The 26,511-nt window shown below is 39.3% G+C and overlaps 3 protein-coding genes, 1 non-coding gene and 1 pseudogene across 5 annotated transcripts; 3 read left to right on the top strand and 2 right to left on the bottom strand.

Annotated features, from left to right (window-relative positions):
* The first annotated feature begins 956 nt into the window (after positions 1-956).
* Positions 957-4,998, top strand: LOC147858198 (uncharacterized). Its single transcript, XM_087327672.1, has 5 exons — positions 957-1,124; positions 1,735-1,852; positions 1,944-2,079; positions 2,685-3,803; positions 4,234-4,998. The coding sequence occupies exons 1-5, from the start codon at positions 992-994 to the stop codon at positions 4,729-4,731; spliced, it is 2,004 nt and encodes a 667-aa protein (XP_087183798.1). The 5' UTR covers positions 957-991; the 3' UTR covers positions 4,732-4,998.
* Positions 4,999-6,913: 1,915 nt separating this feature from the next.
* On the top strand, positions 6,914-12,888 carry LOC147858197 (uncharacterized). 2 transcript variants are annotated; one of them, XM_087327387.1, is made up of 3 exons: positions 6,914-7,818; positions 8,806-8,941; positions 12,484-12,622. In XM_087327387.1, the coding sequence occupies exons 1-2, from the start codon at positions 7,048-7,050 to the stop codon at positions 8,932-8,934; spliced, it is 900 nt and encodes a 299-aa protein (XP_087183513.1). In that variant the 5' UTR covers positions 6,914-7,047; the 3' UTR covers positions 8,935-8,941; positions 12,484-12,622. The 2 variants fall into 2 exon arrangements, with proteins under 2 accessions (XP_087183513.1, XP_087183512.1); XM_087327386.1 differs by lacking the exon at positions 8,806-8,941 and having other exon boundaries at positions 6,926-7,818; positions 12,484-12,888.
* Positions 12,889-14,082: 1,194 nt separating this feature from the next.
* On the bottom strand, positions 14,083-14,154 carry TRNAM-CAU (transfer RNA methionine (anticodon CAU)). The gene has a single exon. It is a non-coding gene; the product is annotated as a tRNA-Met (tRNA).
* Positions 14,155-15,646: 1,492 nt separating this feature from the next.
* LOC147858195 (arogenate dehydratase/prephenate dehydratase 6, chloroplastic pseudogene) lies at positions 15,647-17,230 on the top strand (annotated as a pseudogene).
* Positions 17,231-21,675: 4,445 nt separating this feature from the next.
* Positions 21,676-24,617, bottom strand: LOC147858194 (uncharacterized). The gene has a single exon (XM_087326834.1). It carries the CDS (start codon positions 23,757-23,759, stop codon positions 22,047-22,049), a length of 1,713 nt encoding a protein of 570 aa, XP_087182960.1. The 5' UTR covers positions 23,760-24,617; the 3' UTR covers positions 21,676-22,046.
* Between the last annotated feature and the right edge of the window lie 1,894 nt (positions 24,618-26,511).

Below are 26,511 nucleotides of genomic sequence, written 5' to 3'. Positions count from 1 at the left end.
AAAAAAAACAAGAACAAGAACAAAAGGCAAACAAGAAAAAAAAGTGAAGCTATTTTGAATTTCTACTTTAATATTTCTTAAATTAAAAGAAGGAAAAATAGTTTAGCAAAATATTTATTGCAAGTAAAAAGAGGAAAAAAGATAAAAAAATTGTAATTCTTTTTTTTTTTTTTTTTGTTCAGAAAAGGGCAAAGAGCTAAAAACATGCAGACATATTTTTGAGCTTTTTATATGTTTTTCTTTTAACGCATTAAAAGAAAAATGGGACCCAAAAAAAAGCAGACATTTTTGAAAAAAACTTTAATTACATGGAAAAGCAAAGAATCCGGCGAATCAGTCAAGACAGGGGGGGGGGGGATGCCGGCGGCGGCCACGTCAGCAGTCCCGAGGGTGACGTGGAAGGTCGGGGCCGACGTGGCAACCTGAAATAAAAAGATTTGAAAAGAAAAAGCACCATAAAATGAAATGAAATAAATAAAAAGAAATAAATACAGACACAATAATGATTTTTACTCATAAATAAATCGATTAATGAATGATGCGTTTCGACACTCCTTCGCTGCCCATTTTTCCTTTAATTTTAATTTGAATTTATTAGCATTTATCTAGCCTCAGAATATATTTAATAAAACAATTAAATAATTACCTCTCTCCTCCTCGCAGATCCCCGCCTCCCGCTCTCTCTCTCTCTCTCTCTCTGCGTTTTCCTTCCAATGTAGAAACAGAGCACTCTCTCTCTAGAACAGAGCACTCTCTCTCTAGAACAGAGCACGCTCCACCCACAACCACACCATTCCTCTCTCTAGAGCAGAGCATTCTTTCCCTTCATTCCCTCCCCTTTCTCTCCCTGCCTCTGCCCCTGCCCCTGCCCCTGTCTCAGCTATGGCAGGTTGAAGCTTAACTAATCCACTTCTCTTGTTCTAGTAGAAGAAACAAACTAAGAAGGAAGGACGGGGAAAGACGGAAAAAGGAAAAATAAAAATAAAAATCAATGGCTTCTTTGATAAGAGGTGAGAGAGAAGATGATTTGGCTCTTTTCCATGGAATGCAGCGGAGAGATCGTCCTGTAATCCATTCCGACATTAATCACAATCATAACAACACAGATCCATACTTCAATTCAGGTAAAAAACTTCGTTCTCATTTTGCCCAAGGTTTTCAGAACGAAAAGTGAAATTGTCAATGAAACTTGTGGAAGTATAGGTAGGGGACCAAAAAACGCTTGCATTTCCCCCTGTTTTTATTTTGTAACAAGATTAAAGCGAACTGAAGATGAATGTGTTTCTCCCTCTTGTTTTTTTAATCCTTTGATTCTATTTGGTTTACATCATAGTTGAACCAAGTTCTACGTAGAGAATGATTAGTCTTCCATTCCTCTCTGATTTCCTTGTAAACGGTAGGTAAAACAATATGTGCCTTTGTTCCTCTTTTTGATGTTCTTCAATTCATTCTGTGTTCAAATGTGAACCTTGTATGATCCCTCTGACTTATATCATCGATCATGATTGCACATCTAACACGAGGAAAGAAAAAACACCTACAATTTCGTAAACCTTATAATCTGTCTTCAACTCTGTATATGTATGTAATGCATGAGTATGTATATGTACATGCAATGTATATCTGTGTATATATTGTCAATGTACATTTGTGTGTATATATATTCTCAATGTTCATGTATGTTTATGTTTATTTATTTTTTAATTATCTGAAGATTTTCCTTCTCTGGAACAGCAAGGATATCAAATACATCATTATACAGAATGGCAACCTCAACTGGCTCTGTTTATCGAGGCCGGACATCGGGTGAGGAGCTTCTAGCTTCAGATATGGGTAAAAATGACTATGACTGGTAAGCTGTGAAAACAGTAACATATGATGGAAGGAATTCATGGTGTTGAAGTAAATTTGGTAACTTTGCCTGGTATATTCATTCTTTATAGGCTTTTGACTCCACCTGGTACACCTTTAGTTATTGCTGGGCCAGAGAATGAGCCAGTCATTGATTCTGGCTATGTTTCATCTGAGAAAGGGTTTCCTAACCTTGTGAAATCTCTTGCAACAATGAAAACAAACCAAGTAAGTCGATAAGTAAATGCTTAAATACTAATATTTGTGTCTTTTAGCATCGAGATATATTGGCATTTTACATCATTCGAAACCCCTAGATGGCTTATTGATGGTACATTACATAATCTTGTGTGAGGTTCTTTTGTTGGAACTTCCTTTCAAGAGGCAATGCTAATCATTTCAAACCTTGGGTTATGGAAAGTGAATTCGTAAATACATTTTTTAACGGATGATTTTTGCATGACCTCAAACTAAACAGGAACCCTACACGAGGCTCATTGCTCGATGCTTGAAACCACAACCTTAAGGTTGGAAAATAAAAGCCAGTATCATAAATGTATGAATATAAGGCGATACCATATACTTAAGATTGCAAAACACAAGTCAGTACTATACATGTACCGTTGGGTAATAAATTAAATCTGTAAACTCATTATAAAGGAAATTTTTTGCATGAGCCCACATGAAACCCGCAGCTCAATGTTTGAAACCACAACCTTAAGTTTGGAAAACACAGTCTTTTCTGCATAACATATTGTTTAATTAGGTAGTTAGTCTAACAATATCAAATAGGTAAGATTAATTTGTTAGATGTCTGTTGTTATTTTTATTAGCAATCTAGAGGATTATCCACAACATCAAGGTTTGATGCGGCTTCGAGAATGACCCGTGGTAACATGCGTAGTTCAGCAAATGCACCAAATAGACGGTCATCTCTTGCTCCGTCAGCTCCACCTCCAGCTGCTAGACCGGCTTCTCGACCATCAACGCCTACAAGCAGACCAATGATCTCATCAACAAACAAGATCAGCAATGGCATAGCTAGGTCTAGTACTATTTCACCTACATCAACAAGATCGGCAATTTCATCTCGATCGACCACTCCACTTCGAAGATCCTCTACTCCCACATTTTCTCAAGGGCAAGTAGCACCTGGTCGATCTGCTTCAGCTAGCAAAGCAAGTTCATCAACTTTTAGAAGTGCACAGGCAACACGTGGAAGCTCCCCTACAACTAGAACACAGACTTGGAAATCATCGGCAATGCCAGGATTTTCCCTGGAGCCACCACCAAATTTAAGGACAACACTTCCTGCTCGATCGATCTCCAATTCTAGAGGTGCCTCTGTTGGGTCTGCAAGGCCTATTGTGCAAGCTCCCATGGATTCAATGAAGCCAACAATGTTATCATCACCATCATTAAGCTCTTCGAGGCCGGGATCATTCTCTTCACCATCTTTGGGTCCTTTGAGGCGGGGAACACTATCATTAATGTCATCTATTTCTAATAATACTATGACTGGGTCTTCTAAGCCAAGGAATTTGTCATCTAGGCCCATGACTTCATCTTCACCATCTAGGGGCTCATCTCCATCTTTTTGTTCAACAGCCTCATTGAAAACTAGTGAATTAGTTCCAGATAGATCTAGAAGACAATCTTGCTCTCCTAGCATCTCAAGAGGACGGACTTCAACACCTGAGAGAACCCTCTCAAGGAACGGAAGGAGTAGTGATTCCAACTTTAATGGCACGGTTGGTGGTAGAAGTACCAAGATGATTGATAGAATGTCACAATCTAGATGTGTTGTAGCATCGGCTACGTCCTCTGGAGAATTACCAGCATTGCAATTGAAATGTGGTGTCAAGCCAACAACGCCAACTCTCAAAGCCAATTCTTTCTTAGGGAAGAATTATTTACCAAGGAAGTCGATTGACATGGCACTTCGGCAGATGGTAAAATTAATAATAATGTGTTTTATTAATATTAAGTCTAAACAAATCATGCATAAATGATAGGAGCTTACTATTTCATACAAGTGTAGAATCTAGAATGATGTGCATTAAAACTTAAAACTTAAAACTTAAAACTTGTGAGTACATTATTGTTTGATACTATTGTAGATTGTTGTGCATTGTGGATGTCTTTGACAAGTGTAAACCTTGTGAATACATAACATGAGTTTACTAATGCTAGTGTAGATTTATGTGCATCGTGCACATATTTGTCTAATTAGTGTAAATACATAAAATACCAGTTAGTATATGATTGTATTGTAAATAAATGTGTACTATGAACACATCAGGGATAAGGGCATGAATACATATAACCCCTGATACCAGAGAGTATTTGTCATATAAAGAACCATGTTTTCATTATGTGCAGGATATTCGGCAAAGTGCGACGAATGGCCGAACCCTAGTATCAAACACAGCATCATTGGCACTCTACAGCACTCGATCTTCAAATGCGCGTGTTATTCGTCAAGGATATTCCCCAGTGACAACCAGCAGTATTGCTAGCTCGGAGCATAGCATGAGTATAGTAAGAGATTTAGAAGGTAGTGAGGTTGGAGAGGAGGCTTGTAGCGAGGTTGGAAGCAAAGCATCTCCTAGAACGAGTAGCTGGAATATTGATAGCCCCGACTATAGAGAAGATAGTGTTGAGCTGATGCAGGTTTTTAGCCGTGGTGCTGAAAAGCGGAATTCTGGATATTCAGATTCTCCTATTGTTTCATGTGAACATGGTAACGAAAATCCAAAATACGAACTTTGTGACATCAAGAATCGATTACAAAGCTTAAAAGCTAGTCCAATGTCAGCAGAGAGTATGAGGTTGAGTCCATATTCATGTTCGAGCAGTGGGGCATTCTCACCGTCTTGATAGCCTGGCTAGAAGACTATTTGTTTGTGAACTAAAAATATGCAGAAGAACATGATGATTTGTCTTACTTCAGCAAGTTCACTCATGATCTTTTGTCTTTAACCCTTATCCCTGCTCATGTGAAGTAAAAACGTATCAAATGTAACTATCAAACATTCAGGTGTTGTTTTCAAGGGAGTGGATTGCGAGATCAAATGCCACACATCGGAAAGAACCTCAAGTTTTTGTGCTAAGAGTTTATGTTAAAACCTAATTTATTCTATGTAAGCATGCCACCATATATATGTATATGTATATGTCTATGTATATGTATATGTATATGAATGAAGGTGCTGGTGAACAAACAAATCTCAAATACCCTAGTGAGAAATGGATCAAATTGAGATAGTAAAGATAACATCAGAGATGGCCCAAGAATGTGAGAGGTAGGGGTAACACCTAATAATATCGTCCCTCCTTTACAGCACTTTTCCATCCCTCATTTACATGAGAGGGAATAGGTGGCTATAACTTCTAATCTCACATTTAAAAATTCCGACTGAGTCTCACACAAACAGTCTCATTTATATGTTTAATCTTCCACCACAGTTTTCATTAAGTAAATGAAACGTGCTGTCATTGCCCCCAAATTCCTACATTTGTATGGTCTTTGAAAAGCATTTATCTTACCAATTGCCTGGCTGTGTGGGTGAGAAATGGATTTGTCACTGCAATTTATGGGCATTATGGACATTGTGATTGGACAAAGAAATGGGCTCTCCAATTCTTATGACCTATATGGATTTTGTTTGTGAAAACAATTATTATGACCTGATTGATAGGCAGTGCTCACCTTAAATACTCCATTGTCATGGTCTCTTTGTATGCATGTCACTCTTATCAACTTAACGTGAACTTTCTATGATCATGCACTCTTCGTCAGGAAGATATTTGTCAAAAATTTCACCTGAATTAGTCAGCCATTGAGAACTGCTTATGAGATGGTCACGAAGAAGCTACATAGTTTTGAAAATGTAATAAGGATGTAAGGAGAGTCCAAGATATTGGGGGTTTGAACTCACATTCCCATATAGCCAACAATCAAAATGATCATGATCGTCTTTCCTTAGATTAATAAATAGTTTTACATTGATTAAAGTTTGTTATAGCACACAAGTGAGATTATTGAACTTGTAGACAAAATCTTTAAAATCCAACATCAAAAGTCAATTGTGATTTGAATCTAACATTTCCTCTTATCAAATCAAAGTTTCAAGCAAGTATCTCCATCCACATCCCTTGATTACATGCCCAACTCAAATAACATTCCAAGTTGGGGAAGACTAGGGAGATATCCCATCTCACATTTCACACACCTTCCAATTTCTCTCTAATTTCCCACAAAATTCTCATATCTTACCTTTCACATTAAAATCACTTTGAATTGCCTGTTGTCAGAAATTTGATCTTACTGAGCATGTATTATTAGAGTTTGATCACAAGGTCACACAAATCTTTTGGTTTAATCTTTCTTTTATCATCCAGACCTAATCTTTTGGTATATTCCTTATTTCAAATAAAGGTCTTCGGTTTGAGCTTTGGTCGACACACATGTAGAAAAACGAAAATGGGGAGGGAGGGCGTTTACACACAAGATTGAAGAGGGCAATCAATGCGAACAAAGGGCACATCAAGGAATTTCTTATCACATGGCCAAGATGTTGTCGACATGGGTGGGGTGGGAATGCCATTGACTGGCTCGTGGATCACAGAGGCAGTCGATATGCGAGGAGACGAAAGCTCTCGAGTGAAGGGGTAGCATCAGGGGCCGATTCGGTGAATGTATTACATATAGGCAGGCCAGGCCAGGGCGAGGACAAGATGGAGCCAATGGTTGGCAAGCATCAGCAAGCCATGGGCACCCAAAGTGTGAAATGGGCACCCAAAAGACCTAAGGCATGCAGGCAGATTTACATGGATTGACCATCACAGGGCAAGGCAGGGCGAGGACAAGATGGAGCCAATGGTTGGCAAGCATCGGCAAGCCATGGGCACCCAAAGTGTGAAATGGGCACCCAAAAGACCTAAGGCAAGCAGGCAGATCTACATGGATTGGCCATCAGAGTCCATCCATGTTTTGGGTAGAGATCTAACACGTCTATACTACATGATAGTAGTAGTGATGACCAAATAAACAAACTGCCTCTTTGGCTTCACAGTCTCTATCTCTGGTGAGCAGAGATGGCTCCTAAACCCTCCTCCTATTCCCACTCTCGTTTATCTCTGTAGATAAATCCATCTTCCTCCTCTGTTTTCTCTTTGTATCCCTCTCTATTAATGGCCCTCCTCTGTTCCTCTTCCATTTCTCACTCACTCAATCCTTGCAGAATCAGAGGAAAGACCACCCACCATCATCAGTGGTGTGCACAACACCACAAGTTAATCCGCTACAAACCCATCATTTATTCTCACATAAGATATGGACCCTCTCCTCCTCTGTTCCTCCTAAGCTTCCGGAGTCTAATTTCATCAAAGCTTTCTTCATCTATGGCTATCCTTGCTATGAGCTTTTCACATTTAACTTCACTTTGGCATCAATACAGCTTCAGAGACAAGACAAAACCCATCCATGACCATTTTGCCAGAAATGACTCAATGTTGCAAAACAGCAATGACTTTGATGAGCTATGCAATGAGATGAATGGCGGAAAAGGAACAAGAAGACAGATTTCAACCTATTTCTCAGAGCAAGGGGGCCTAGCTATGGCATTGCTAAGTACAAAAGCAATTGCAAAAGATCAAATAAGCCCTGTGATAGCATCACTATGTGCCAATCCAACTTTTATGTCAGGGCTGATGGCATGGGCAATAGCACAAGTCTTGAAGGTTTTCACCACATTTTTTGTTGAAAAGAGATGGGATTGGAAGATGGCTCTCGGGTCAGGAGGGATGCCCTCTTCACATTCAGCCCTATGTGTTGCTCTTACAACGTCTGTGGCGATTTGCCATGGTATTGGTGATGCCCTGTTCCCAGTATGCCTCGGTTTTAGCCTCATCGTGATGTATGATGCCACTGGTGTGAGAAGACATGCTGGTATGCAAGCTGAGGTATGTGTTTTTTAAGCTCCTAGTTTTTCGTTGTTCATTTTGAGGGAAAATCACCAGATTACTCCCCAAATTTTCTTTAAATCACCAAATGTCCTTCAAGTTTTACTGTTATTTCACCAAACGCCCTTGATCAACCTCTTCTCAAACAGTCATGTGCTATTTGATCACTTATATGGTCAATTAATGAAGATTCGGTTATTGTGAAGGTAAGATAATCAGTAAGTTTGTTAACATGCCCTCTCAGCAGTAGGGATGTTCACGAACTGGGAGAAGTTGAACATGAGCCTGTAAGGTCATTGTTTAGTAGCCATCGTAGCCAAATTGCCTCACAGGATGCATAACAAGCTGCTCGGTGTTTAGCTTCTAGGGATAAAATAGAAACTATAGGCTGGCATGTGCTGCTCCATGATATAGGATCTGGACCGAGGTGAGCGACAACTGTCAGTAGGTGAGCAATGAGAGTAAGAAATTTTGACCCGATGAGAATTGCACTGTCCAGTGAGAGTGTACTGATGTGAACGTGCCTGATATATAAGACAATGTGCGTTGCGCATCTTTTTGAGGCTAGGCAGTAAAGGATTTCAGTAAGCTGACAGTGTAGGAGATGTTTGGCTGGGAGCACGTAAGGCAGACTAGGCAGTCAACTTGCTGATGATAGAGCTCCCACTTGACTGGTGCAGACAGATCATGTCTGCGGGGAGTGATGACCTCGTGGTCAGAAAGAATGGAAACTTTAAGTCAATTAGTCATATGGAATGGTTGTTCAGAAGATGATGGTGCCTTGTGATATTTAGTCACCTTAAAATGAGAAAATTGTAATTCTTCTGTCATTTCAAAGGAAGACAATTGCATGGCAAAATGAATATTTCTGTCCATAAACCTGTAAATATGATGAATGTTGTAGAACGTATCAATTAGAATCAGCTGTGGTTCCTTGCATGCCAATGCAAAGGAGAAAAGCATCTAACGTCTGACAAGAAAAAACAGGTGACTGGTATACATAAACCTCATGTTCAACAGAAAAACCAGGTGGGGAAGGTGCTCTTTACATCCATCTGCCAAGAGAGAGCACCCACAATGGCTGCCAATGGCATGGACTGTCTGGATTGTGGTTGATTATCGGGTATGTAGGTTTCATTCACAATCCAGTGCGGGATGCTTAGCATCACATTTTGCAGCAAGATGGGTTTTGTATTTCTCAAAAGTCATCAATGTGAATTTATGCTCAATGATCCACCAAATATCTATGAATTTATTCTTTTAACAGCATGACTATATGATTGATATGCTTGCATTGGTTGATTGGACCAAGATTCTTTGTCACTAGCTTCCTAAAATCGTGTGCTAGGGGGTCGCCTGCTTTCTCAACCTTCCCCTATCATCTGTCATGTTTGTCAGTTGGGAACAACACCAGTGTCTATTTTTAAAAGCTGCCCCTCTATTGCATTGAACCCTCTAGCTCTTGTTCATGCAGATCTTTGTGGACTGATGTGCACTATGTCTTTTTGACAAACCTCTTTACCTTTGTGGTTGTAGCTGACATGAGTCAGTTATGTTGGATATTCTCTCTTCATCACAAACCTGAGGCATTTGAAATTTTTTCTCATGGATAACAGTGACTGAAGCTGAAAAGGTTTGGAAAGTGAGACAACTCTGTATCAATTGATGGGGCAACCTCAACTTCATGAACATATTCTCTTTTTTACCTGTTAAGGCATCCAAAGACACCATACCATTCTGTATACTCCCATCTCAACTTGATATAGCAGAACCAAATAAACTATGATTCTTAAAATGGTCTTTGATATTCTTTCTCATGCCTTGCAGCAGTAGTTTTGGGTTGAAGTTTGTCTACATCTGTACACATCTGGAATCAATGCCAACCCCATAAAAAATTCAACACCTTTCAAGTCTAGTATGGTCAGAACCATTAGTTTTCCATGAGCACCCACAATCTGGGGAGCATCATGAGAAGCTTAACTAACCTTTAAACCGGTCACTGTACAGAATTTGAAGGCTTTTCGCCTTTCTAATCCCAATGCTTGGTCAATTGGGGTGTAAACTGTTATGTCCTTTGATGAAACTTTTCAATATGAATATGCCCGATGTTTCAAATCCTAACAATAACCAAATAAAAATTCTAATGTTTCGCCGCTTGGATTTTGCCACCAGAGTCTCAAAGCTAACTTTAAAGCCAGCTACTGTGCAGAATCTGAAGGCTTTTCGACTTTCTGATCCCAATGCTCAGTTTATTGAGTTGTAAGCAGTTATATCCTTTGATGATGTTTCAAATCCTAACAATAAACCCATTAATAATTCTAATGTTTCTCCACTTGGATTTCTCCAAACGAAAAATCATTTAAGGTGACACATTAGTCAATCTTGCTTTGGTGGGACACATTCACGAGACTCAAGCTAAGCAAGAAACTGCCGAAAAACCTCTAGGATGTTCCTTTTTGCACAAAGTAATGCTAGTTTAACTCGAGGGTATCCAACACTTCAAGACTTAGGAATTGATGCTACTGCTTGCTTTAGAGGAAACCATCCTCTGTGCAGTGAGCCTGAAGAGCAACAGAATCAACATTGGAGATGGTGACTTTTCAGCCACCAAAAAAGTACTCTGGGTATCGTTAACATCTCAGCAAGAGACAGGTAACAGATTGAAAGAGAGTTTAAAGGGTTTTAGCTCTTTATCCTCTGGTGAATGAGAAATTGAAATATGTCCAACACGGGTAATGAGGATCTGATTACTGACAGTAACTGACTGATGGCTTGAGGGAGAAATAAAAGAGACCAATCTCTAATGAATGGATTACGTGGCTCCACTATCTACTGTGTAACCACTAAGAAGCTTGTTCGGAATGCAAAGATTGAGGTTAGCAACTAAGAATGTCCTGTCAGATGAGGTGTCAATCATATAACCGGAGTGGCATATAGTTATGGTGAGCTTCATCTGCCTTCTTTTTGTTTGAAAATTCAAACTTATTGAAATATGCTGTTTTTTCTACTGAGTGCACAACATCGATTGAGGGGCCTGAAGTGGTTAGGAGTTAAGGCTTCATTTTGAAAAGATGCAGGAGGTTCAAGTTCTATAAAATGAGATAGAGTATCCACTAAAGTAGGAGAGGCAGGCCAATGCGTAGTGATAAATGATTGATAGTATCTGTCACATTGTTCTGGAATTTTGAACATCATCATGGCTATTTTCTGAAAGTTGAGATTTTCAGCACTGGCAATGATGTTGTAAATTAATGTTGTACTGTGAATATTGGATGTTCCAGAGTTCTCACTCCAGCTAAGGCAAGGACTTTACTTCTTACAAATTGCCGTATCGCTTCCTTTGACTATGAGTTTGTCTTCACCACAGGAACCATGATAAATATTCAAAATAGGACATACAAAGTAGCCCAATAAATAGATATGCTACATATGATAAGTATGTCGCAAATGAAAGATATATTACGTCTCTAAAAGATCATAATGGCCTATTGAGATTTGACAAAGGTTACAACTGCTTTATATTAGATCTTCAATGCGAGTAATGAAATAAAAACAAAAGAAATATTTCTTTATACTATAGCTTCCACCTCCTAAAAAGTTAATTGGCTTAAAATGCAGCAAATGAGAGCAATCTTAGTAATTGGTAGATCGATTTTGGTATCTGTGACAACATTTATTCCTGTAATGTCAAATCCAATTCAGACATTTCCATACTGAGCGAATAAAGACTATGATTATATCTTACTTCTTAGCATCCTGAGAAACTGTCATCCAAAACGTAGACAACTTGCAGTGAAGAGTGTGCTAGCCCAACATCCTCTTTATATATGTAGTGGTCACGTTCATTGTGGTGGAGGGTGCAATTCACCTGATTATTTGCTCTCTTTACACTATCTATGAAATTAATTTTCTACCGTCGTTCACAATGCCTAATAGTACCTATTGGTATTCCACAACAAACGTTAAGAGTTTGGGAATTTCGATGTTGTCTTAGGTTTTTAAAATGATTACATTTCAAATTGATGCTGTGGTTTTTGAACTTGCAATATTTTAGATTTGACATTTTAACCGTGTGTTTCCTTGGTGCCAGAACTTAGTTTGTGGTAAACTGGGCTTTTACAAATTACTTATGGTAACATCAGCTGCTAGAGTGCGCATAACAATGTTGCATTTTTTTAAAAAGGACTTTTAATGTTGAAGTTACTGTTCTTTCATATGTCATCTAGGAATCGGCAACTAGTTGGCTCAACCTGAACCAAACTGTTAACCGTTTTTAAATGGTTTCGTGGTTCGGTTCAGTGTAGGCTTGAGCTTCCTTAACCGGTTTGAGCTCGGTTTGGCATGACTCAAGCCGAACCAAACCAAGTTAAAGCTTAATCGGCTTGGCTTAACCGGTTAGCCTTAACCGGTTTCGTTTGGACAAGGCCAAACCGGTTAAGCCAAAACTGAACCATTGCCGATTTCTAATGTCATCCAATCTCACCAATTCCCGACCATACCCTACCCCATAATTCAGTTAATATAGACATATCCAATGTTTTATATTTGATAAAATATACACTTGATTATGAAGATAAGACTTTCAGCCAACCATTGAGAGCTCTGTTTTAAGTTTTATAATTGGTCAAATTTATGTACGATTCATGGTTTACTTGTTTTGAACAGGTACTCAATATGATAGTGGAGGATTTGTTCCAAGGGCATCCGATAAGTGAGAAGAAACTAAAAGAACTGCTTGGCCATACTCCTCTACAAGTAGCTGCTGGTGCTATTTTAGGGATTATTGCTGGATATATTTGCTCACAAGGATCAGCTCCATTTCCAGGCCAGGTTTAAACTTCCATATAATTACCCAAAAAAAAAACATCTTTTAGATTGCCCGGTTTTATATTGTGGTTTACATGATAGAATCGTTGGGTACAAGAAACAAAAACCGACATTATTAATCGTATTTCTTGACTAGAACCCATGACCTTTTGTAGCAGTTCTGTTGATTTTGCTGGTATTGGGCTGAACTTTTTTGTATAATTTTAGAAACCAGCTTGTATGAGTAATGAATGGTTTGTGCCAGTACGTCTTCTATTTTATTCCCTTTTTTGTGCAAATTAACATTTACATTATATGATCATCCATAAAATGATGACTAATCTTTATACAAAAATGTTAAGCTCATCATAATGTGTTTGAGTTTGGATTCAATATGCAGGTATGTTCTTGCTACTTCTTATGATTTGAAGGAGACATGGTTAAAATATCAATTCCAACAAGTAAAATACCTTAATGAGGCATCTTTATCTATTTACAATGTTGAAACTTCTTACATTGTGTCGTTAATATATTTGAAAGCACTACTAGCATAGTAACATCAAGTGTGAATTGTTCAGTCCAAACCTAATTGCAATGAAGGTTTCTTGGTTGATTATGATGAAAGAGGCTGCTTTCAATACAGAATCAAGAAAGCTAACAACATGTATTATAATCCCAATATAAATTTGAGGGACTATCAAGATATTTAGATGACAATAAGCCCCAATAAATGATCGCTAAGTACTCGTTAATCCATCATCAATATGCCCACATTAATGATGTCAACTTGAACATGAGGCATAATACAAACATGTCGCATCATCTCAATTAATCCAGAGACCTTAATATATGTTGACATGGTATCATTATTTCAGGACATTCTATGTGTACTTGCACCAATCTATATTGATGTGAGAGTGATTGGAATATCTATAGTATCCACTTCATTCAATGCAAGGTATCTCCCATTCATTTATTATGGAAGGTTGTATGGTTGAGCTTGACATCGTAACAATGTTATTGAAATGTCGTCAACTATCCGATTGCAATCAGTCCAGTGTATGTAATGATTAAAAGAATGATTCATACCCCTCGTTTTAGAGTCCTTGAGACATCTAGACATTATCATTGAAATGTCAAGTAGCTGATTCCAAGCATTCAATATCCTTGGATTTTAGATTGGCGCTCATTACAAAACCGAATAGTTGATTGCATGAAACCAATGGATCATTGCAAAACCAAATAGATGATGGTGAGAAACCAATGGATCAAGAGTCCCTATAGACTAAGTTGTATATAGGATTTGTTATCATGGCATTCACTAAGGAACAATTCGGAGCGAGAAAAAGGTAGAAACAATTAAAACAAATCCTATTCAAATTAAAAGTAAAAGATGCGAAACAAGATAAAGACAAAAATTTAGTAATTAATCAAAGGAAAAAGAATATTAGATAGGACTATCAGAGCGAGGTTTCGATCCTCGGACCTGTGGGTTATGGGCCCACCACGCTTCCGCTGCGCCACTCTGATGGGATGAAGACTTTTAACAAAATGATATTTAAATAACTTATAAAGTCTATCGCAGTAAACCATTACTTGCTACATACTTTGGTTTTGTTGGGTAACCATTTTAAGGTAAGAATGTCTGAAGTTTCTTTCCCATGATAAGGCTATGAATGTCACAAACAATATTGATAGATAACACATGGCATTGAGACACCCTGATCTACTCTCTCATCCTTTCACTGCTTATTGTTGGTAAATGGTTGCTCTTCCCTTCAGCTCTTCCACATCCACATGAATATGTTGACCTCAAGATATCATCTCGCCCAGACTCCCATCTTATTGGTGTTTATTGTCATTACACATTCGTAACATTCATAAATATTTGAATGAACTCGATGGTTGCTTGTGACATATGTACTTGTAATTCATTAAAAGAGTTACTTGTTTTACTTTTCTAGAGTGCATTATGACTTCTTCTTGGCCTCTTTTTAGTTGGGGAAGCTTCCATAGCAATTACTTACAAATAAATTACAGGGCAGGTCATATTTCATCCGAATCTTTTTTTTTAATATGCAACCTTTGTTTTATCATTGCAATTAAAAGTTGCTTTACCGGGTGTGAAACGAAAAAAAATCCCTCAAGAAACTATTTTTAAGTATTATTTTTTGTACGATGCAAGGGCTATATGTATTCCATATGAGAATGTATATCTAATTGAATTATAGCTTGATATTGGTATCTTGACCAGGGTACAATTTTCAAAGAGCAATTCAACATATATCTCATACATAAACATATATTATATATTGGTAAAGCTTCCCTAATTTGTGTATTGCTATGAACAATTTAATGGAGGAGACTAGTCAAAGAAAATAGGAGGAAGTGGAGGACCTTTTTGACCTATTCTTGTGTGTGAACATACATGTGTGTGTCGTCGTGATCATTGAGGTGAAGGTGTACCTACAATAAGCAATGGTTACATTCTAGCGTGCATAGATTGACCATTCTCACCGCACGAGTGGTCGGGTGGGTCAAATGCAGAAAAAGGTTAATACGAAATGAAACTCATCATGAGCGACAATTAAGTCCAATGTCTTAGGATATGAATGTGAGTCTTTGAGATGCTAATATTGGGTAACATCCGAGAAAGGAATATGTACTTCCGAGGATGTGCTAGAGGTACGGCACTCCGTCTACAAACGATGCGGCCTATGCTCGCGACGACTCTTTTATCATCGGATGAACTCGCAGTTTCGGTTTTCATACTCTCGAGCCGGCCCTTGAGTTGTCCGGACATCCCAAGCGTGAAAGTGGACATGTAGGGGGGGGCATATTGCTAAGTATGGCAAGAAAACCGTGTTATCATAACACAATGAATAGGCATAGATAGATACACAGAAAGAGAGAGACAGAGACAGAGACAGAGAGACATTTGTGTGTGTGTGTATAAAGGAGGCTCCAAATGAACCAGTAGCTAAGGGAAGGAGGAAGAGATCTAGCAAAAGAAAGAAAGACAGAAGCAGCAGCAGCAGGAGGAGGAGGAGGAGGAGGAGGTTAGAAAAAAGAGTGAGTTGACCCATTCATTGTCTCTCTCCCCCCCCCCTAAGTTTGTGTAAAGAAGGAAGAAAGGGAAGAGCCAGAACAGAGTAACAAAGCAGAGTAGAGAAACAGAGAGGAGAGGAGGGTAGCTAAAGCTAAGAACAAGCAAGGATCTGATCTATGGCAAGCACAAGTGTCCAAGATCTGAACCCCAGTAGGGTAAAAGAAACCATGGGGGTGGACACACACCTCGCGATGATGCCGATGCCGATGCCGGTCGCCACAATTCCTGACCCCAACTCGGCATCTCCGGGTGAGCTCTACAACATGACTCATGCGGCCCTTACCATAACCGACCTTGCCCCACCCCCGATGCACGGCTCCAACCTCCGTGTGGCCTACCAGGGGGTCCCCGGTGCCTATAGCGAAGCTGCCGCCTGTAAAGCCTACAATAATGGAACTGGGGGGGGATCATGTGAACCCATCCCTTGCGACCAATTCGAGGTCGCATTCCAATCCGTAGAGCTCTGGCTCGCCGACCGCGCCGTCTTGCCCGTCGAGAACTCGTTGGGTGGGAGCATCCATCGGAACTACGACCTGCTCCTGAGCCACCGCCTCCACATCGTGGGCGAAGTCCAGCTCCCCGTGCGCCACTGCCTCCTGGCCCTCCCGGGAGTCGAGATCCGTGACCTCACGCGCGTCATAAGCCACCCCCAGGCATTGGCCCAGTGTGAACACACCCTTACAAGCCTGGGCCTCATCACCGTGAGCCGCGAGGCCGTCGATGACACTGCGGGTGCGGCCCAATTCATTGCCGCCAAAAACCTCCGGGACACTGCGGCCATCGCCAGCGCCCGGGCCGCCCAGATTTACGGCCTCCACATCTTGGCTGAAGGCATCCAAGACGACCCGAGCAACGTGACGCGTTTCGTGATGCTCGCGCGCGAGCCCATCGTCCCCCGCACTGACCGCCCCTTCAAGACGAGCATCGTGTTCGCACACGAGGAATCCACGGGCGCCCTCTTCAAGGTCCTGTCTGCATTCGCGTTCCGGAACATAAACCTCACGAAAATCGAGAGCCGGCCCCAAAGGAAACGGCCGCTCCGCCTCGTCGACTTTACCAACGTTTCATCCGCCCCGCCCAATGCAGCAACCTCTTCCAATGGCACTGCCAAGTATTTCGAGTACTTATTCTACATAGACTTTGAGGCGTCAATGGCAGAGCCGAAGGCTCAGAATGCTCTGGCCGAGTTACAAGAGTTTGTCACTTTCCTACGGATCTTGGGTAGCTACCCCATGGACATGACACCTCTTCATCCCATTGAGTAGAAGAATCCCATCATGTCTACATGTACTCTCTTGAGGTATTCCTATGGACGGTTTCATACCATATGCGTGAGTACCTTTGGCCACGGAAAATGTGAGAAATGTGAGCATATGTGCTTGTCAAGCCACATTTCTAATTGCTTTCCTTGAGGAAGAGAAATTTGTATTAGGTCTCATATGGACATCTCCCTTGTCATTCGATAGTCTAAATAAATTATTGTTAATTGTGTTGGAATCATGTGACATGGTTTGGAAATTGGTCACTTGGTTAGGAATACCAAGGCAACACATTGGTTTTGAGAATATTTGTATGAGGACTTGGTTTTCATCGAGATTAGTCATAGAAAATTCAAATTAGTTCTGAGTTGTTTAATAATGAATGTAACATGCTATGCATGTTAATTTGTTGTTTTAACAAACACATGTATACATACACATTTCAAATGAGAACACCTTTGAGAATTCTCAAGGTACATATGTTAGCTTTGATGTTCGATGGATTTTGTAATCCAAATTCATAAGCTTTGTAAATGATCCAAATTGTTCAACATTGGTTGAAACTTCACTGATTAGAATGATTCCCTCTGCGTGCTTGTATTCAATAGTTGCAACTTGCAAGTGTTACTTTTCCAGCACACTATGTGCATTAAAACTAGTTTGGAAGGTTAGAACGCCTTTTTAGTAAACAAACTTTATTGTTGTTTGAGAGAGGAGTTCTGACTCCCAACTCACATTGTAAGATCATAATAATTGATGGTTTAGAGACATGGTTAGGTCATTATGATATAAATGTGGGGTGCTTCTCATAAGCACCATATAGAGAAGTAAATTGGCCCAATTATCGTAAATTTGTTGTGAGTTGAAAAACAAAAAAACAATATTTATCCTCAATGATCATAAATTTGTTTGTTGACTTCAAAACAATGTGTAGGGGATACATCTGCGTGTATTGCATATTGTGCTTGCACATATATATATATATATAGAGAGATGATGATAATAATATTTGCTAAGAGTAAAAGAGAGGATGATAATATCTTACTATCGTCAAGAGCTCAAAAACATGACCTATGCCAACCAAACAAAGAGATTTGCAAGATGGTCTCCTCTGCTAAGCAAAGGCCATATTCACTTGTGGTTCATACATATTTTTGGAAGTTTATGGTATTTTTAAGTAGAGAAGCTCTACATTGCCAATAGGAGCGTGTCCAAGTTGGAGCAAGGTTGGTGCACTTTAGTTAAGGAATCAATGGTGGGAAACATTGATATATGTGGTCGTGAATTCTTCACGTTGAACTATAAATTGGTCGTTGTCTCCTTATCTGTAGGAAGAATGTATGCACATTTAGTGTGGCTCCAATAAGGCACATCCGTTCCCAAATTAGAAGATAGTGGCTCACTTTGAATGGCATGACAATGGTCAAGTGTGGCTTGTGTGCACTCATTTATTTTCCTGTAGTCCCTACATATATTATTATAATAAGTGTTCATGCATTTAAAAATCTTGATCTATCAAACATAGTAAGACACAAAAAATTATGTATTCCATACCATGTTTCACGTTGGGCTAAAGATGGTTTGGTTCCATATGGGATGAGCATGACATGGAGCTTGAGTGTCACCCAATGGAAGGGTAAGGAAATCGGGAATTTGGAGATGAGGGTTTGAATCCTACAACTTGTAAAATGTTTAGGAAGTTTTCTTTTCGCATGATACTTTCCTCACCATCTTGATCCAATATCAAACAGACTTCCACTGAAATATGATGTAGAAATGAAGTAATAGATAATGGAGAAACAAACTAGTTTTAGTTTTATAGTTACAACTTTAGCTAGGTGTATTAAAAACACAAGTAACTAGCAAAATAGTGTCTTTCAGCTCACACAAGGATATCATTTGAATTGAGCGCTTTTGGAAATTGAGGGCTGCTTAGCTTACATGAAATAATGTCTCACTAGGTCCCACGTGAAAATGAATGTTTGCACTCATGCAGAGTCTTGCCATCAAGGTATTTTTATTTGTTTCTTTCTCTCTATTAATATGTGAATTAGGAATATGTATATACAAACGTACACATGCATAACCTCTTTTTTCTTTTATTATTATTTATTTATTGTTTTCTTTTTTCTTTTTGCAATGTTTGGCGATGTGTTTAGGAAACTAAAAGCAACGTTTGGCAAGACACAATGCATTGAGTATAACATTGTGATGTGCTCATGTTTAGGGGATGCGAACACCCCCTTTTTCTATAGTAGTGTCAAGGTGGGGAAACAATTTTAAATCCCACAAAATTAATACAAAGAGTTGTAGGAAGAAAAAGAATCCAAAATACTTGAACCTTTTACAGAGGTTGAGAAGGAAAGTATGGTAAGTAGGATATTAATTATGAACCTTGATTTGGCATGGCAAGTCCACCACGACAAAGTCACCTTGGTTGTTGGAGACTCAAACCTCCAACACATGCTTATGATTTGTTGCCCGTTGATGCTTGATTTGTAGTTAAAGCTTTGGTGTTCAATTCCCAAAAACTTTCCCCACTCTAAGCTCTTGCTCATTATATAGCTTTGAAGAGCCCACATGTTGGATAGAAACAACATTCTCTTTATTTGCTATGCACTATTAACTTCTCTATTGAGCATACACTTGTCCTTAACCTTCCATGAACTCAAGAGCTCGGAAAAATGTTTGTCGATGTATTCACATTCAACACACGATTCCTTGTATTCATTTATGCATTGTGGCTTAACTCTTTCCTTTTGTCATCTTTAGCCTCTCACCCTTTTGTTTCAATGGCTAGCTCTTACCATGTGAACTATATTTTGATGTTGTCTAAAGTTTTTGTTTTAATTTCCTATCGCATGCACTTTATTATTACCGTATATTTCAAATTGGTTTACGACGTTGGTTTCGGTAATGAGCTTCTCAAGTTGGGTCACTTGGAGTCTTCAATTTTGTTTTGATTCCTTGACTTTTATCAAGATAAATTTATAACACAATGTTATTCTTTTGAACCTTTGGGTCGTGCAAATTCCTAGGGTAACCCTTGGATTATGTGCACTAATATTCAAAGCTATGTCTCATAAGCATAAACTTAAACAAAAAACATATGAAATCGTATAGTGAAGACAGAATGCTAGAACCCTCAAGTTGTGGCACATATGCAAAGCCATTTTCTAAGAGCATATTACTAGTGTGCATAGTCAAAATTTGAAAATCTGGATATTCTTTTAAGATGAACTCAAGGTCACACTCATTGGCAAATGCTCGAATCGATAATGTCAAGTAGCAAAACAAACACTTGTATGCAATGCGATCTTCACTTATTTAACAATCTCCTATGAAATAACATCAAAACATTAAGAGAAATGTATGTTGGGAAAGTTGAAAGTGCTTTTTATGTTGTATAAATTTCAAAGCTCTTAAAGCCGTCTTCTCCATTTAATAGTCTTCGATCTATCCTTTTTCAATGAAATTATGGAGATGAATGATTGGTTGGCTACTTGCTACATAATAACAACATTGTAAAAACTTCACGTAAAAAACAGTTAGCCTATATGGGAGATCATTTGGAAAAGTGGGAAATCTATATTGAAGAATTACTGCATTGAGAAAGCTATAATAATGAATGGATTAAGGTGATATAAACTTATGACATCAATTCACAATTCACAAATTCAATTCACTTTGTAATGACTCTTCCAAGATCCACAAAATACATGTATTTCGTAACCGAAAACCATGTAATGACTATTAAGAGTAAAAGCAAGACATAATCTATCATCCATAGAGCCAATGGGTACACACCCACCATAAAGTTTTGAATAATGGAACTACTAACTAGATTCACCCGACATCCATCTCGTTAATTTCTAGTCGAACTAAGAACCTTCTTATACCTAGTTAAATATTGATCGCTTCTCCAACATGAGACTTCCTCTTCTGTTCGGTTTGAAATTCCAATGCTTATAGTTCTTGTGCACTTTTTTGAGTTTCCATGGGGTGACCTTGGCTCCTAAGATCTTACTTTTTGCTTAACCTTTCCATGTCTTCCAAAATGTTGCCTAAAATTTTTGTTTAGTACACCACCATTTTTTAATACATATTTTGCCTCTATTCATGAGAGATTTTCAAATACCATTCATTATTAATAAGGATTAAGAATATGTGAAGTTTTATCATTTCTTTACATCCATGTATTGATGCATTGTTATTGCAATGGCACTAAACTAAACTAAACTAGTCCAAAATTGTTGAGTGTTTATACTTTGAAGGTGTTGGCTTTTCCATTTGTGGGCACATGCATCTACTAGGCCATCTAGAGTTTATGGTATGTTTTACATTTCACACAATAGTTTTTTTATATGCTTTATTCATATTAAGGAATCCTTTTATATCAACAAGGTCCCATGTGGAGGATTGGTTTACTTTTTTTTATACTCTCAAAATGTTTTGAAATGTTATATAAAATGGCACAAATGTTCATACTTCATTAGAAGGTAATGTAATGATTGAAAAAAGTCAAGATTTTGGAGGTATACTCTAGCATTGGACCTTGTTTTCAGATGGTTGTCATTAATGAAGGACAATATGTAACAAGAAGAAACAAATCCATATGACATGGTCACTAACAATCTCAATGATATCATATGGAAACTTTTCCTATAGTGAAATGTAGATATACATGTCCTACTATCTTTAACAACTACGAGTTGTCCATTTTTAGTGGGCTTGGGACAAACAAGGTTAATCCTAAGCAACGTGCAACATATATCCATTTGGAAACACTAAGTCACGTAAACATATATCCATTGGGAGACACTAGTTCATGTAAACATATATCCATTGGGAGACACTAGGTCATGTAAACACAACAATTGAGATGGATTCGTACAACTCTCTCTTCCGGTGTGGTGGGACGTGCGTGTATGAATTGAGAGAGAATTGGGTATGGGAAAAGAAATCCCCAAAGTTAAAATAATGTGTATGGGCATATGAATGAAACTTTGTCCCAGCGAGAGGGCAAAGTGCCCCTAGGGAAGAAACTAGACTTGTTAAGGCAAACTTGGGTTCGAATCCAAGATTCTTCGTGGCATTCGTATTAACTCTTTTGTGATACTCACGGTCGGGCCATCGTCATCAAATGATGGATCATCCTCGAGATGAGAAGGATTGGGCATGCAATGCTGACCAACAAGACATTTTAGGGTCCTTCGTGTTGTTTGCAGCCATTTTCGTCGATGCATGTCTAGTTGTTCTCCATCCGGAAATCTCCGTTCATTTATGCGATTTGTTGATCTATGCAAGCCTGGAATTTCCGACATGCATCGTCGTTGGATGTTGTTCCAGACCCTGGGAGCCGGCAATTTGTTCCGGAATTCGGTCTCCCCCATCTCCAAGTCCATCACCTTATTATTATTCGAAACCCGGGTACCACCGTCACCATCGATGATGCCGCCATTTCCCCCAAAGTATCGATCCCTTTGCGTGAAGAAGTAGGAGACCCCATGCGATGGCAGAACAACATCACTCCATCTTCGTGGTTGGCACAAACCCTCCGATATTGTGACCCGATGGCCGAGCCGTCTTGCCAGCTCCTCATCCATGTGTTGGAGGTGGGGTGGAAGCTCATGACAAAAAGGAATGGGAATTTCATGCTTGCTCAATGCATTGTCCGGCTCCCCCACCACATGGCCACCCGCTTCCGCGAGCGGATAATTTATACGATCGGGATCTTCGACGATCGTCTCATGAATGGGGTGCTCTAGACTTGCGCTTGTACAGGCCAGCTTCCGGATACTCCCGCCGAGACAAGTCTCGTTAACCCGCGAGCTCGCCCTCCCGCTCCCCCCGCAAATTAGGAGATCTTTCCGCCAGCTGCCTGACCATCCATGCCGACTCGATCCCAACCCGGCTGATGCGATGTGGCGGTTGCTGGATCCGATCGTGAAGTGGCTCGATGACCCTATGCCTAGGCGAGACACATCACAATCATCGAAATCCCGATCGCGTTCTACATAGTATTCGAATGCATGATCACCATTACCCGTTGTGACCGCATCGGCCAATGGGAAGCGGAACGATTGGTGAAGGGAAGGGGGTTCGCTTGATGGAGGCCGGAGACCGCCGAAGCTACTCTCGAGGAGGAGGAGGGAGTCAAGGCCTACATGGCGGCGGCAGAGCGGGCATGTGGAATGGTGCACGAGCCAAGTGTCGACACAATGCGTGTGGAATGCGTGGTGGCACGACGGAAGCAGGCGGAGAAGCTCGTGGTTCCCGAACCTCGATAAGCAAACCGCGCATTCGAGACCGTCTTTCGTCCCTCGGAGCGATGAGAAAAGGAAGGAAGGGAGGGACTCGATGACGAAAGGGTCGAGGCCAGCGGGCTCGCGGCTCATGAAAAGAGGATGGGTGGGATCATTGGCCATTTGGGGATGGGTGGCTGCCATAGGAAGGATGGCTAAGTGCGAGCTGCCATAGACACCGAATTGAGGTGGCTTGCAATGCTTGGCATAGAGCAAGAGGAGGAAAGTGAGGGCGAACATGGTGCTTAGAATCGCAATGATGACCGTGATGCTCGGATGGAAGTTGTCAGGTTGTTGGACATTGGCACCCGGGCTCAAATGGAAGCCACCAGAGCTCACGCTTCCAGTGGACGGGGATGGCGACATAGGGCCCCTGCCCGCATTGGTGGAGAGTCCATTGGAGGCATGGGTTACCAATACTAGTGAGACCATGGCACACATCAAGTATAATACCAACACCATGACTGTCACTCACTAGGACCACACTTCACTTTACAATACATAATGTGTATATGTAGTATATCTCCAAGTCTAAAGAGTAAATAACCTTTAGCCATCCACGCATTCGACACAAAATCCTTCTCCCATTGCCAATGTCAACCATCGTGAAGAAACCATTACTCGATCCGTTCACTTCTTCTACCTTATCCCAATCTTCGATGACGACGGTAATACAATCTATCTATCTATCAAGTTTAGTTTAACATCTTATGTCTCTCTTGTTTGCTCTATATTAATCAATCTTCTGGCCACCATCCAATACCTCTAACAAGGTCCTTGCTTGTAACCAAGCCTTGAAATCTTCTTTCTATATTGTCTATGATGTGTAAGCTACCCAATGTTGATATTCTTATCTTTCATTCCAATGTTTTCCTATTTTTCTCATCCTAGCTTCATGCATAATTTACCCTCAAATCCTCACACATTCATCTAGACAAATCTAGAGGTTATGGAACTCTAATTAAAAGGTGTCTCATCTTGCCCCATATTCACTACCCTTTTCTAATTGAGAGTTGTGGTACTCACCTCATGACACATCTTGCCATGTTTTACAATTTAAGATTGTGTAGACCTTTCTACCAATCCATCTTGAAGATTCCCTTCTCCATGTCCACGTAATGTCGTAAGCAAAGAAACTAGCTTGCTCAAAGTTGCACAAGCCTATAAAATGGCCCAATATTATTCCATTGAGTGCTAATAGATAAACAACCTCATCTTGAACGGCTTATTAGGTGGAAAAACAAAAGAAATATGATTCAACTTGTCGAAGTTAAGGAGGTGGTGAATCTACAACTACAAAATTATGTTGTAATAAGATTTTGATGGCTACTCCATCTCAAGTTTATAAGAGATTCTCAAACATTATTTATATTATAAATTGAGAAAGGTAGAAGAATTGTTACTTGACAATTGGAGAAGTGACGAAATAAAAGTCTTTGGAGTATCTAAAGATGGAGTGGATAATCTACGTGACTTGTCCAATCAATATGAAATATATACAAGACAATACTTTAAAAGAGGCATTTAGTTTATGAAGAAGACAAAGAATGAGAAGCCACTATCTAATGTAATCAAACGTAGATGTGACAACCTAAGAATCTTAATTTAAAATAAAGTGTACAACTTAACCAAGATACAAAAATGAAGTTGGTCATGAACATGAGAAGCAAAGAGATCTAATTTCTTTCCACATCTTTATTTACTACCCACCATCATCATTAACTTAGGCAAATTTTTGGGGGGTTTCATCATGTTTACGTGCTCCTTCTTTACCTCATTTTGCATGTTTGCAAAAATAAGATTTCAGCTGATTATTGAATAATAAATTTGTACGTGGAACACCGGAGCTTTGTTGTCGACACGATAAATTTCTATCAAGCCTTACTTCGATAAAGATTTGACCATCACAAATGTATACAAATAAAAGGCCATTTAAGACTTTTATTATTCGAAAAGAGAAGGTTCCATACCCTGCTTGTGTAATATATGTGAGTACATAAATGCAATAGACAAATTATTTTGCCCATTCACAAGATTCCCATCTTTATAAACATCGTTTTTACTATTTCCTATGCTTTACAAGTATGATCCTAAAGGTTATAACTTATAATATTTTTATCTGAATGAGAAAATGCTAAATATCATCAAATATGGTTTATAAGTTTGACCCACAGTTTTCCATGTATAGTGGCACTTAATCCCTTTCAATGTATATATCCTTGAATATTTAAGACATATCTTAGTTCATCACTATTGCATTGAGGCGACAATGTTGTGTTGAAACCTTGGATTGTGGAAAGTTATTTGTAAAGACAAATTTTGTGTTAGAATATGGCCTCCACAAGAGTGCATCAAATGTTTCACCCCTAAGTTTGAGAATGAGTTGATGTAGTTCCTTCACACTTGAGATACCAAAATAGCAACATGTGAGTTTATTGGTGTTGCAACCCCCACAACTTTGATCCACTAGGCTTCAATTGGAGTGAGTCAATACAATCATGCAAGTTCTTGACCTATGAGAGACGGTAGAGCTTGATTCTACACAATCCTAGACTATGGTGTAGTAAATGATTGCAATGCCTTTGTAGCATGAATTTACTTCTCTTGAGTCAACATTTTAGGTTTCATCCTCTTTAAACACATGATCATTTATGCTTGGATTTGTCCATTGTGTTGCACACGTTGAAGTTTGTATGAGCACACCATTGTATGCCCTTACATCAATTTTCTAAAGAGAACATATTAAGCTCAAAGAAATTATATGTCTTATCATTGAATCTATTATGTCAATTAATCCCTTTGTCTATTTTCGTATCGACGTGTGACAAACCATTCAACTAAATTCCATTGAATCTTAAAATTGTTTCCCCGTCTTGATCATTGGCAAACAATGGATGGTGCAATGTAAAAAGGTATCAAAGTTGTCATTTTTTAGAGGTGGGAGTGATGAACATTGACACAACATTAGAGCAAGGAGTTGTAAGCACAAGATAGGATGTTGGCTACAAAATCATGAAATTTGTGTGAGAAATGGTGGGATAGACCATCAACGAAATGTGAATGTGGCACCTTTCACCAAAGGAAGCTAACTGGCAACAATTGCGCATTCCTTAGCTTTGATTTTCCATTTTGAACTCTAAAATCCGATATCATACGAGGAAGGTATGAACTTTCTGATTTAGGCGGTCACTCTTGTCTATCCCTACCTAATTTG

This window comes from Azolla caroliniana, unplaced genomic scaffold, assembly GCF_043228905.1.
Source record: "Azolla caroliniana isolate FFs.n. ecotype wild unplaced genomic scaffold, voAzoCaro1.0.p SCAF_11, whole genome shotgun sequence".
NCBI classification, from domain to species: Eukaryota; Viridiplantae; Streptophyta; class Polypodiopsida; order Salviniales; family Salviniaceae; genus Azolla; species Azolla caroliniana.
This window is presented reverse-complemented; position numbering and strand designations above follow the sequence as displayed.

Excerpts from the sequence above, each read along its gene's own strand:
- LOC147858198 (XM_087327672.1), top strand. The coding sequence starts at position 992 with ATGGCTTCTTTGATAAGAGGTGAGAGAGAAGATGATTTGGCTCTTTTC. Across the intron at positions 1,853-1,943 it reads GGTAAAAATGACTATGACTG|GCTTTTGACTCCACCTGGTA; the intron begins GTAAGCTGTGAA and ends CATTCTTTATAG. Across the intron at positions 3,804-4,233 it reads ACATGGCACTTCGGCAGATG|GATATTCGGCAAAGTGCGAC; the intron begins GTAAAATTAATA and ends CATTATGTGCAG.
- LOC147858197 (XM_087327386.1), top strand. The coding sequence starts at position 7,048 with ATGGCCCTCCTCTGTTCCTCTTCCATTTCTCACTCACTCAATCCTTGC. Across the intron at positions 7,819-12,483 it reads ATGCTGGTATGCAAGCTGAG|GTACTCAATATGATAGTGGA; the intron begins GTATGTGTTTTT and ends TGTTTTGAACAG.
- LOC147858194 (XM_087326834.1), bottom strand. The coding sequence starts at position 23,759 with ATGGTGTTGGTATTATACTTGATGTGTGCCATGGTCTCACTAGTATTG.